The sequence below is a fragment of the Astyanax mexicanus genome, chromosome 15, assembly GCF_023375975.1.
Source record: "Astyanax mexicanus isolate ESR-SI-001 chromosome 15, AstMex3_surface, whole genome shotgun sequence".
In the NCBI taxonomy this organism is placed as follows: Eukaryota; Metazoa; Chordata; class Actinopteri; order Characiformes; family Acestrorhamphidae; genus Astyanax; species Astyanax mexicanus.
Window position 1 is genome coordinate 37,590,813 of NC_064422.1, and position 13,688 is coordinate 37,604,500.

Sequence of the window (13,688 nt, forward strand, 5' to 3'; positions counted from 1 at the left end):
CACTAGAGTTTTTCATATATTTTCTTCCCATTTCCCCATTTCCCAAGCTTCTGTGTGTGTGTTTGTGTGTTGCTTCATGTGTTGGATTTGAGAGTGGGGTGAAAAGAGGGATTATCAACCTAAAAGAAGCTCCAACTGTGCTCTCTCTCTATGTTTCTCTTTCTAAAATCTTTCTTTTTCTTACACAGTCACACATATATGTATATACACCAATCAAGCACAACACTATACTACTGTTATTATTTTATTGTCACTCGTTATCCATTGTTCTGCTCCACTGATCATATAGGAGCACTTTATAGTTGTGTATTCTCGTGTATCTGTTTCTCTTCATACTCATTTTTATCCGCTTTTCACCATGATCTTCAATGGTCAGGAGGACCCCAGAGGATAGACCACCATAGAGCTGCTATTATTTGAGAGCAGCTGGCATGGTGGTGGTGTATGAGGTGTCAATGTGTGTTGTCTTGGTACGAGAGGATCAGAAACAGCAGTGCTGCTGGAGTTTTTAAACACCATCAGCAGACTAGAGGATGCCTAAACCAAACTGTGCAACAATAGATTCAGAACTACAGAGCATCTACAGAGGAAAGCAGCGATGTAGAAGTGTCTAATAGAGTGGAGAACAATAAGTAAACTAGGGGTGGGCAATATGGCTCCTTAAATAATATCACAATATTTCATGGTATTTTCACAATAACGATACTCTTGCTGACATGACAAAATAGGGAATTTAAAAAATAAAAAATCAAGGACACACTACTGCAACAAAATAAAAATTAAAGTTTATTATTGCATACGATATGATATAGCACACCTCTAACTTAGATATTAAAAAATACAAGAATTTTATCAGATTTTTAACTGAAGTCAATAATCCAGAATGCCATTATACTAATAATGCACGCCAAATATCTCCATATATCTGGGATTAAAGAAAAATGACTGATACCAGTATCTAGTATATATAATATGAAATAAGAACAGTGTGAAATTTTCTTTTGCTAAAAACAGCAAATGTCTGCTATATTTTTGTGTATGATACGATTTGGCACACCTCTAACGTATACACAGTGTTTAAAAACTCCAGCAGCACTGCTGTATCTGATCCAGTCACTCGACCCCTAGCCCAACACACACTAACACCTCATACACCACCACCATGCTAATCAGTGCTAATCACGGCACTGCTGAAAATAAATGAACCACCACCCAAATTATAATAATAGATGTTCTGTGGTGATCTATCCTGTGGGATCATGACCACTGAAGAACAGGATGAAAGGTGGGGAATAAAAATAAAGTATGCAGAGAAACATATACAAGACTACAGTTTGCAGTTATAGAACTACAGAGTGTTTCTCTATGCTCAGTGGAGCTGTAAAAAAAAAACTAGGTGAAATATGGACATAATGGTATTCATATACAGTTCTGGAAAAATTAATAAATAAATAAGAGACCACATACAAATGATTAATTTCTTTGATTTTACCTAATTAAAAACCTCTGAAATAAAATCAAGAGAAAGATGGATGATTACAAGCCATTAAACCAAACTGAACTGCTGGAATTTTTGCACAAGGAGTAAATGCATAAAGTTATCCAAAAGCAGTGTGTAAGACTGGTGGAGTAGAACATGAAAACTGTGATTTAAAAAAACTGGGACATTCCAGCACATATGCATTTCTGAACTCTTTATACTTTATGAATATGAATTTGTTTTCTTTGCATTATTTGAGGTCTGAAAGCTCTGCATCTTTTTTGTTATTTCAGACATTTCTCATTTTCTGCAAACAAATGCTCTAAATGACAATATTTTTGGGGGGAATTTGGGAGAAACTGTGTCTGTAATTTATAGAATAAAACAACAATCTTCATTTTACTCAAACATAAACCTATAAATAGCAAAATCAGAGAAACTGATTCAGAAACTGAAGTGGTCTCTTAATTTTCTCCAAAGCTGCATATTATTTGAACTACAGTTTGAAATGCATGCTTCAGCGTGGCCACTGACACCAAAGGGATGTTTACATAAAGGTCAGTGGTATAAAGATCACAAGGATTACAAAGATCACCTCATGGATAATTGGTAACACGACTCAATGCAGCTTTGTGAGCTTTCATTGAAATGGAAATGCATTTGATTTTCCTTCACCATTCCTTAACACGTCCAGCATGTAAATAGGGGCACTTACTATGAGGGAAGCGTGGAGGGCTGTTATTGACATCCAGCAGCGTGATATTGACTGTGGCAGTTCCTGAGAGACCCCCCATCTGTCCTGCCATGTCCTTAGCCTGGATCACCACCTGGTAGTGCTCCCTGTTCTCTCGAATCATATTGGGCAGAGCTGTCCTTATCACACCTGAGATTGAACAAATAATCACAGCTTCTTGATAATGTTCAGAAACACCATATTGGCACAATGACCTTCATACAAGGACTTTCATGTTGTATTGGACACTGTGCACTATCCAAAAAAAGGATCTGCACTACAAAAGCTTATTTGAAGAACTTGAAAATCACTGTTTGAAGATTTCAAACTTAAAACAAAAGGGGCTTCAAAGAGAGCAGTGTCAATAAAGATCATTTTTAGCTCTATAAAGAACTATTTTTGTGAAATGATAAGGGTGTGAATAACCTTTATACTAGCTTCTTTAAACCTTTAAAAATATTTTTACACATATATCTTCACAACAAAATTTGTTTTTGCTCAAAATTCCCAATATAGTGCCTTTATTTGTGTAATTATCATATAGTAATGCCAAGTCAAAAAAGGTTGGTGTAGAATGACATTAAAAGACTGCAATCTATCAAGAACCACCATTTTAATACAGTAGCTATCCAGAGATACATTTACAAAACCACTTAAAACTTTACAGTGCAAAACTGAAGCATTATTTTAACCATGCCAACAGTGGCATCCACTTAATTTGGCTTGGAGGCATCTACGATGGAATATCACAATATACATTTAAACATGCATTGTGTTCAGAAGAATCAGTATTCCAGGTCTTTTTTAAAAGAAATAGATGCTGTGTGCTCCAGACCAAGATTCTAGATTGAAGACAATGCATTATTTTTCAGGGACATCCATCCATTTTTAACCTGACTGGTCTGCTTTTAGTTCTTATTTGCAGGAATCGATGTACTAGTGCAACACAAAAAATTAGAATATGATTGAAAAGTTACTTCATTCCAGTAATTCAGTTCAAAATAAATTTGGACTTGATAATGTAACACAGTGGATCAACACCAGCAGATGACATTGTCTCAACAAACCATCATTGATGGTGGAAACTTCACACTAGACCTCAAGCAGCTTGGACTGTGTGTCTCTCCACTCTTCCTCCAGACTCTGCTCCCTTGATTTTAAATAAAATGTAAAATTTACTGATGATCAGTGATGGTTTGGAGAGACATGTCATCTGCTGGTGTTGGTCCACTGTGTTACCAAGTCTAAAATCAGTGCAGTGTTTTCCCGGAAAATGTTACAGCACTTCATGCTGCTGACAACTTTTAAAGAGATGCGTATTTCATTTTCCAGCAGAACTTGGCACACTGCCAGACATACCAATTGGTCTTGTATAATATTCAAATTTTCTGATTGTTGAGTTTTCATTGGCTGTAAGCCATAATATGTATGAGTTTCACATTTTAAACTGATTTACTGAAATCAAGTAACTTTCCAATGATATTCCAATGTTTTGCAATGCACTAGTATATTCATTAATGAAATGAGGTTGATCCGATAGAAGATGAAATATCTTGAGTAAATGTAAGTAACCTACAGTCCCAACCCCACATCTAGAGCAAGAACCATTTAGAAACCTTCATTTCTAAAAGTGTATGTAAGTCCCAAAGCCTGGCTAGACTGCATCGATTTAAGTCTGCCATAATGATTTCACATTGATTTAGATAAAAAGCTTATTCGTTCAGACAGAGAGCTGATTTAATAAAGCAGATCATCAGTCAGATATTTTAGCTTCATCAGGAGCACTGAAATCACTCATGTAACTGGACTGTCGGCGTTGTTGCGCTACATTTTGCTCCCTTGATTTAACATGGCCTTGAGGTTCCCAGGCAGAGCTAAAATGCCTTTTTACTATCTGCATGTCCAGGCAGAGTTAAGCCCTGCTGATCTGCAGAGCTGCACTGTAAGACTCTAAGAAGTGTGGAATAAAGTATGTGGTTTATTTATCGAGTGGCTCTGAGGATCAGATTTAGAAACACGGACGGAGAACCTTGACCTTGTACATTCAAAGTGTAACTTGCAGCAATTCGATCATCTAAAGGCTGGTCAGCCTGGACTTCTGATAGAGCTGAGTTGGTCTGTAGCTGCAGTACACTGCTTTTAGATAAGAGCCCCAGAAACACTCTAATTGTTTACTGTTAGTTCTCTGAGCACACCGACTACCTGACAAGGGATGAAGTGAAACACTGTGCAGGAGAAGCTTCTAAATGTGTCCAGGTAAACAGACCAACAAATATTGAACATTGATCAAACTAACAAACCAAAAGTATATGTATATATGCACACATTTTACTGCAGAAACCTATGTACCTACATACTCGTAGTCAAGTTATCTAATCAGTTATTCATGTGGCATCAGTGTAATATATAAAATCATACCGATTCAGACTGTAACCCAAGGTACTGTTTACACCAACGAAAAAAAAAATAATAATAATAAAAGCCAGTGTTGTACTCCACACTGTGTATGCAAGGTAAGTCTTAAACTTATGTATTTTTAGAATGTGTAAGACTAAAGCACCTCATGGAGTTTTAACATCACTAACTGGATACCCCATTCGAGAGAGCATCTATCAACCCATACAGGGAGTAGCTATTAGCACTGCAACAACATAGCAGAGCTAACACAAAGAATACAATGCAAACAAAACAGCAAATGCCCACATTTGATTATGGTTTTGGGTTAGGACTGGGGACAGAATAAGGGTTAGGATTAGGTTTGTATGTATTTGCAGAATGTGTAAGACTAACGCATTTCATGGAGTAAAGAGAATAAAGACTTTTAACATCACTAACTGGATACTCCCTTCAAGAGGGCATCTATCAACCCATATAAAGTGGGTAGCTTTTAGCACAGCAACAACACAGCAGAGCTAACACACAGACTACTATGCAAATGCCCACATTTAAGCATTTAAAAAACATCCAATAAGTTGCAGCTCCACAGAGATTGATGATTGTTGATTGATGGTCAACAAAGTATGGCATGTTCAAGCTGACAGAAAAGCTACCATGCTAAATAACCACAATTATAGTGAGCAGAAAGCATCTCAGAATGTCCAAAACATCAGAGACCCTGAGGTGAATAGGCTACAGCAGGCTAGCAGAGCATCCTGTTGGGTTCAGTTAATATCAGCCAAGAACAGAAAGCTGAGACTGCTGAGCACAGGCTGATTAAAAATGGACAGGTTAAAACTAGGGAGATGTAGCCTGGTCTGATGAATCTTGGTCTCTCCTGTGCCACACAGATGGTGGGGTCAGAATTTGGCACCAACGCCATGAAACCTTGGACCCAACCTGAGGCGTAACAGTGTGGGGAATGTTTACACCCATCAATCATCACAGCTTTGATTTGAGTAATGTTGCCTTACCATTTTTATTATATCATGGCCACAATGTAATCTTCTAATTGTTGTGTCCCAGCCAACATTATTATGAGGGACATGGACAGGAGATGGACATCTCACATGGAACTTGTGGACAACATTTCCTTCTCCCCATTTGAGCTACGCACAGTGGCTTGCATTGCATTTTTTTTTACTTTACAACCACAAACTTAAATGTATTTTATAGAGTTTTTAAATGATAAACCAACACAAAGTGAAATGAAAATGATACATTGTTTTAATTTTTTTTATAAAATGAAAATCTGAAAAGTGTGATGTGCAAAAGCATTCAGCTCCCTTTACTCTGAATACAATCCAGTGATAAAATTGTGGAGAAGATTAAAGCAGGGTTAGGTTATAAAAAACATATCCCAAGCTTTGACCATCCCAAAGAGCACTTGTTTAATCCATCATCCAAAAATGGAAAATGTTTTCTACAGCTGCAAACCTAGCAAGATATGGCTGTCCACCAAAACTAACAGATCGAGCAAGAAGAGCACTAGTCAGAGAAGTAGCCAAGAGGCCCATGGTCACTCTGGAGGAGCTGCAGAAATCCATAGCTCAGGAGGAAGACTCTGTCGACAGGACAACTATAAGTTGTGCACTCCACAAATCTGGCCTTTATGGAAGAGTGGTAGAAGGTGCTGTGGTCAGAGGAGACCAAAGTTTAGGCCTAAACCATCCCCAAATTGAAACATGGTGGTGGTAGCATTATGCTGTGGGGATGCTTTGATATATGGGGGGTGAATACTTGAAAGTTTGTGGTTGTAACGTGGCAAAATGTGGAAAAGTTCAAGGGGTTTGAATACTTTTCCAAGACACTGTAGATAGTCCCTATACAGGCATTGCATCTGGGTCCCAATATAATAATGTAAATGTGGTAGATTCCCAGCATAAACATTCTCCTGTAAAATTATGAATTGCATGATGTTTTCATATAAACATAGACAACAAACCTCAAAGGAGTGTTTCCAACATCTTACACAACTGAGACAGTTTACAGAGACGCTGTATGTTGTAGTAAAGTTGTCCTAATGAGTAAAGTTCTCGATGTTTGTATACATTAAACAATTCAGTGTTCATGTTCTTTTGTACATTACCCGTTTCTGGTTCCACAGAGAAGTAAGGCTGTCCCTGTAGTATACTGTACACCAGCTTAGCACTGTTCCCATACGACTCGTCATCAGCGTCTGTAGCTGTTACCCTCATCACAAACGCACCTGAGAATAAAAGAGAGTAAAGAAAAAAAAAAAAAAAGAAGTTCAAAAACTTTATTCCTTAGAGCAAACAATGGAATGTGGGAAAAAATTAGGATTAAAATAGTTTAAATACAGTTATAAACAGAAATTTGAATTGAGAATTGCACATTAATAAATTACAGTGATATATTGAATAGTCTTATTAAATAGTCTTCTTAAAATAACACTAAGTTCTACTATAATATCCAATGGTTAGAATTAGGGAGAGGATATATTGTGGGCTGAGGTTTAGGTTAGAGTTAGGGTTTACATAAGAATCAGAATGAACATTAAGATTTTTTTTTTGCTGATATTAAGGTTATGTTTGGGGTTAGGATTAGGTTTTTGGCTTCCTGTTAATTAAGGATATGGTTAGGTATTAGTTCAGGTTAAGGTTAGGATTAAGGTCAGAGTTAGGATTTGTAATAGAATTATGTTTTTGTTAGGGTTAAGGTTAAAATGAAGGCCAGAGTTAGATTTTTGTTCCAAGTTAATGCTATGACTTGGGCCAGAATTAGAGTTTAAATTTATTAGATGGGTGTTGGGCTGATATCAAGGTTATCCTGAGTTTTGGGTTAGGACTAGGGACAGAATGAGGGTTGGAATCAGGTTTTCAGCTAATTTTAAGGTTAGAATGAATGTTTTTGGGTTAGGACTGGGGCCATTATGAAGGTTAGGATTAGGTTTTGATCTTATTTTAAGGTCAGAATTAGAGTTTTGTGTTAGGACTAGGGACAGAATGAGGGTTGGAATTAGGTTTTCAGCTAATTTTAAGGTTAGAATTAATGTTTTTGGGTTAGGACTGGGGACATTATGAAGGTTAGGATTAGTTTTTGGTCTTATTTTAAGGTGAGAATTGAAGTTTTGTGTTAGGACTAGGGACAGATTGAGGATTGGAATCAGGTTTTCAGCTAATTTTAAGGTTAGAATTAATGTTTTTGGGCTAAGACTGGGGCCATAATGAATGTTAGGATTAGGTTTTGATTTTATTTTAAGGTTAGAATTAGAGTTTTGTGTTAGGACTAGGGACAGAACGAGCGTTGGGATTAGGTTTTGAGCTAAATTATGGTTGGGGTTAGAGTTTTGGGTCAGGACTGGGACCAGAATGAGGGTTAGAATTAGGTTTTGAGTTAACATTAAGGTTAGTGTTAAGTAGTTGGTTCAGGTTAAGGTTAAAAATTAGGATTTGGGCTGATATGTTAAGGTTAGATTAAAGTTAGAATGAAGGCCAGGGTTAGATATAGGTTGGTATTGGATCTTAGACTAATATTAGGCTGTTGGAAGGAAGGGCAGGGTTAACGTTAGGACTTTGGTCCAGGTTAATACTTAATACCAGGTTAGTATTAGGTTTTAGGATGTATTAAGGTTAAGGGGTAAGAATGTAGGCCAGTGTTAGGGTTGGGTTCTTGGTCCAGGTTAAGGTTAGGACTAGGGTCAGAGTGAGGATTAATATTAGGTTTTGGATTTTTGTTAGTGTTAAGGTTAAAATGTTATGTCTAGACTAGGGCTACACACATGGCTGTAATGAGGATAAGTATACAGTTTTTAGCAGATATATTAAGGTTAGCGTTATGATTTAGGTCAGAGTGCAAGTTAGTATTAGGGTTTGGACTAAAATTGAGGTTAGAATTAAGTGTTGGAATGAAGGAAAGGGTTAAGATTAGTTTTCTGGTCAAGGTAAAAGTTATGATTTTGGTGAGAATTCAGTTTTGGGTTAGGTTTTGGGTTGGTCTAGGCTAAGAGAGAAATGAGGGTTCAGATTAGAATTTATGCTGATACTAAGATAGCGATTACTCTTCTGTGTTTACTTTAAAATGGGTGTTAAGATCAGGAAGTGATTTCAGATTAACTCTAGGGCTAGAGGATTGCATATTGAGTCTCTTTCATATGGCGTATCAAAAATACATTCTAATATAAGAGACAATATGAAATGAAAATTACAATTATAATAGAAATGCGTTTGTTCTACTAGACTAATCATTGTGTCTTTTCATCCTGAAGAAATGCTGAAAAAAACAGAAGTGGATTAGATATGACAGTAGCATAATATACCAACACCAACAACAACAGTAATTAAAGACCAGCCCCACCACATCCTCATCCTCCAGCGCACTGGTGAAAACATATCTTCACAGTGTTAATCCAGCATATGTGCACACCCTTTGAGTTGTAATTAAAACATGTAAATGTGTGTGAACCCCCCAGTGTGAGCAGTGATGAAGGCGAGCGGTTGCTAGATCACTCGCTCTTTTATCCCGGTTGGGCTTATCTCGTGGTGTTCCTTATCTAAATCACAATCTCATAATTACTCTGACACTGCTATGAGATGGACATTTCTTTGATAGTTGTATTTTTTTTTTTTTCTTTTCTGCTGATACTGGGTCACCCATCTTTTTTTTTTTTTAATGCTGCGCTGAAACTCTTGACTGCTAGAGATCGCCGAACTCGAATAACATGGTCTGATCTGCTCAAAGAAACATTATAATTAGCCTAATTAAAGGAAAGTAGGCTATTTCTGATTATTGTAGCATGACATTTTTAGACTTTTCTCATTTTCTATTCAACGATTGCTTTAGACGACTGCTGTATCCAGACATTACAATTAGCGCGAAAGTTCTGACATTATTAATAGGAGTGTAATAACGGCAAAAAAAAAGAAAAAAAAAAAGAAAAGAGTGGGGGGGTAGGTGGGAGTTGGGAATGGGAATAAAAAGATTGGATATCTTGAAGACCCTGTGGTGAAGGCCAACTCCTCTCATTACCATTTGGCCACTGAAATGGTATTTGTCATGGTCACGGTCACGCCTGGCTTGTGTATGCACTCAAGTGCCTCTTCTTCCATGTTTCCATGCAATTGCTGTACTGCTAACAACTTTGCTCCTACTTGGGGAATGGACTTTAAAGGTGACCCGGCCCTCTCGCTTCTTGCCGCTCTAAAGGTGGGCCCGGTGCACATGCTGTCTGTGCCACCTATCCACGGCGTCCTTGGCTTCCCGGAGACCTCCGTTGAGTGGCGTTCACTTTCTGACCGGCTTTGAGAATACTAATGAACGCCGAAACATCTGTCGCAGTCCGATGGCGGCGGGCTAACGCGGAGCGAGCCGAGGCTCACTCTTCACGGATGGCCAGGCCTGATTAACAGAGAGCACGTTCACGACACATGGCCGGTTTGTTCGGCTTAAACGCGAGTGCCACCCGTGACCTCCTCGACTCGACACATGCTGCGCGTTTGAATCCTCTCAACGCGGCGCGGGATGGGAAGGAGGGAGGGAAAGAAACGAGGTGGCAAATGAATGCAGTGTCCCATTTAGAGTCAGAGTGCTGCGGATGATGTAACTCTGAACCCCGCAGAGAAATACACGAATGAAAGGGAGAGCTCGGGCTGGAGGGGGAGAGAGAGAGAGACACAGACATGGAGGGTTTCAAGTGCCACAGCCTCAGGGAGCCAGAGAGAGGTCCATTAAGGCGTCTGCTTTTACCTCAGCCTACTGTGTGAGAGTGTCTTTATATATATATGGATGTGTGCGTGTGTGTGTGTGTGTGTGTGTGTGTGTGTGTGAGTGTAACTTCCTGTCATACAGAAAAGGAAAGCTCTCAATAAAAGTTAAGTTTTAGGAAGGACATGATAGACCACTCCTGAAAAGAGGCCGCTATGAAGAAGTGTGTGTTATATGGACAGGTAGGTGCCACGCTACCATACTATGCCTCTCTTTACCTCACCCTGAGTCACTGTACCTTGCTCTACTTTGCTCGACATTGCTCTACCTCACTGTGCCTCACTCTGAGTCACTGTGTCTCGCTTTACCTCGCTCTACCTTATTGTGCCTCACTCTACCTCACTCCACATTGCTCTACCTTGCCTCACCTCCCTCTACATCATTCTGCCTCACTTTACCTCACTCAGCATTTGCCTCACCTCTCTTTACATCATTCTGCCTCACTTTACCTCACTTCACATTGTTCTACCTTGCCTCACCTCTCTCTACATCATTCTGCCTCACTTTACCTCACTCAACATTGCTCTACCTTGCCCCTCCTCTCTTTACATTATGCCTGACTCTACCTCATTTTACATTAGTCTACCTCACTCCACACTGCTCTACCTCACTTCACCTTTCTCTACCTTACAGTGCCTTACTCTACCTCACTCCACATTGCTTTACCATGCCTCACCTTCATTTACATTGTTCTGCATCACTCTACCTCACTCCACACTGCTCTACCTTGCCCCACCTCCCTCTATATAATCCTGCCTCACTCTCCCACTTCACATTGCTGTACATCACTCAACCTTCCTCCACCTCTATCTCTCTCTAATAGGTTAGAATAAGGTAGAGTGGAAAAAAAATGGTGTGTGAGTGTGAGTGTGAGGCAGAGTGAGGTAGAGCAATGAAGAGTGAGGTAGAGCGATGAACATCTCTCTACATCTTTCTGCCTTGCTCTACCTCACTCCACATTGCTCTACCTTTCCCCACCTATCTTTGCCTCACGGTGCCTCTCTCTACCTCACTACACATTGCTCTACCTTGCCCCACCTCCCGCTATATAATTCTGCCTCAATCTCACTTCACATTGCTGTACAGAATGATGTGGAGTGAGGCAGGGTGAGGTAGAACAATATAGCATTAGGCAAAGCAAACAGAATGATATGGTGTGAGGTAGAGTGAGGTAGAACAATGTAGTGGTAGAGGTAGAGGTTCACAGCGAAGGCTCACACCAAACTACTTAGTCTTAGGAAAATGAGTGCAGCCAAAAAAAGTGCTGAAAAAGAGTAATCTAATATTTAATGTTTAAACGAAATCAGTTTAAACAGTATCAGAAAATCTAAGATCAGTATTGCACATCACATTATTTGTCCATCTCTTACAATCCTATTATATGGTATTTATGGTGTTCACTCTCATCACTCAGTCCAATCAGTAAAGTAATACAACTGCAACAAACTTAAACATATGAAACAAACACTATTTCATTTTTTTTATGGATTCTAATCAGCTTAAACAAGGTTTTAATTAGCATACCACTCTGTAATACACAGAGTTCCTGCAGGAGCTTATTCAGTTCTCAGTTTAAAGAGTTGACTGGGTTTAGGGATTGTAAATAGAAATCACATGAACTGCCACACACTTGCGTGACTCCCTCATTTAACTTTGATTAATTTTTCCTGGCTGTTGATTCATTTGCTGGATATGATCATTAAGATCAATGATGATTATGTTATTATAGCCCAAAATCTCTGATCAAAACAGCCCGCCATGCTTTATCTCATCAGCAAATGAGTTTTGATTCATTTGAGATAAAGCTCCAGGTTAATTTGGGTCTTCATAACAAGGAATAGATTTTCGCTCGCTTTGTTGCATTTATCTACTTTGATTAAGTCTGTTTGTCTTAATAGGCATAAAATTCATTTCTGAGAAGATTAATTAAAACAGGGTAAGGTATTTTTTTTCTCCCATAAATAGTGTAAAGTTTAATGTTTGTCATAGATTTAATAGCAGGAATTAAGTGGCCTAAGACGATACTCACTGTCACTCAATAACATGATATACTGTATTTACAGTACATGTGAATGGGGACACGGTAGGCCAAGAGGGCGCATTTTAGTATAAATCACTGTACTAAGTATGGTTGTATTTAACCCTTTGAGACCCTGCATCCATTACAAATAAAAAAACACTTTTTTTAATGTTTTGTTGCATATTTTACTAAATAAAACTTGTTGACCAAGAAAATAGACCATGCACAAGCCAATAAAACAGAAGCTTAGCCCTGTCCACTGCAATGAAAAAAAAACAGCAACTCAATCATTAGGGCACAGCAGTACTAGAGCCAACGAGGCAAAGCAAGAGCTCATTATTACAAATTTTGTGCAATTTAAAACACTTTTTTTTTAATCATGTTAATGGATGGTTTTTGAAATAAAAAGGCTTCCAATTTAAAAGACAATAAAAATACAATTAAGTATTTCAGTTAATTGACTTTTATATTAGAATAGTATGGTCTTTTTTGTGTGCATTATACTCATGAAACGGCATTCTTATATTTTTCCATCATTGGAACATAATTCGGGTCTGCTGCTGATGCATTTTTCTAAAAGTTAAAATATCACAAATAGCCATGTCACTTTAATAAATCCTAGAAATGATTGCAATAAATTATATTATTGTAATTTTAAGAACATTAAATGACACTAATATAAATTTAACAAAATATTATAAAGAAATAGCGTCCTTCTAACAACAGTAAACTTTTAATTATTAATTTGTTAAATTTGGAAGATGTATACTTTTTTTCACCTGCAGGTTTTGGAACCTAAAAAGTTCCTCTGTTGATGGTATATTTGGTAATGTACCCTCTGTATTCCACTAAAACCAGTAACAAGGTTCTTATAGCCTGAACAAAACCAGTTCCAGAACCAGTTCCAGTTCTTTTGGTAAATAAAAGGGCTAACAGTGTGTATGGAGTTATTACAGCAGAAGTCGGGGTCAAACTTGGTGGTGTAATTAACTTGTGTTAATAAAATGAATCTCGTGTTGACAGCCATGATTTTAAGTCATTCTAATCCTAAAATCCTACTTTCAGTGGATATCAGTCAATATAAATAGATTTTATTCAGAATCATTGCCAGATTCACATTATTAACAGTGAAAAAGGGGCAAAAATGATAAATAAAAGGTATTTTTACCTACAAACTGCAGCATTCTCAGATCTATAGCAGTATTCTGGTATTCTGCTCTGAATATGCAAGTGGTGAGAACATTACCTGTCCCTCCTGAGGCTCACAGGCTGCTGTACTGTTAGGAAAGTAATCT

At 38.0% G+C, this 13,688-nt stretch overlaps 1 protein-coding gene across 4 annotated transcripts in view; it reads right to left on the minus strand.

Annotated features, from left to right (window-relative positions):
• The window catches only part of LOC103025391 (cadherin-10), a 98,747-nt gene that overhangs the window by 22,375 nt on the left and 62,684 nt on the right, over window positions 1-13,688 (minus strand). For all 4 annotated transcript variants that reach the window (XM_022670362.2, XM_049464819.1, XM_022670363.2 and 1 more), the window contains 2 exons: window positions 6,739-6,858; window positions 2,196-2,363 (listed from right to left, as the gene is read on the minus strand). In XM_022670362.2, the coding sequence (XP_022526083.2) occupies window positions 2,196-2,363; window positions 6,739-6,858 (288 nt within the window). The remainder of the gene's footprint in view (window positions 1-2,195; window positions 2,364-6,738; window positions 6,859-13,688) is intronic.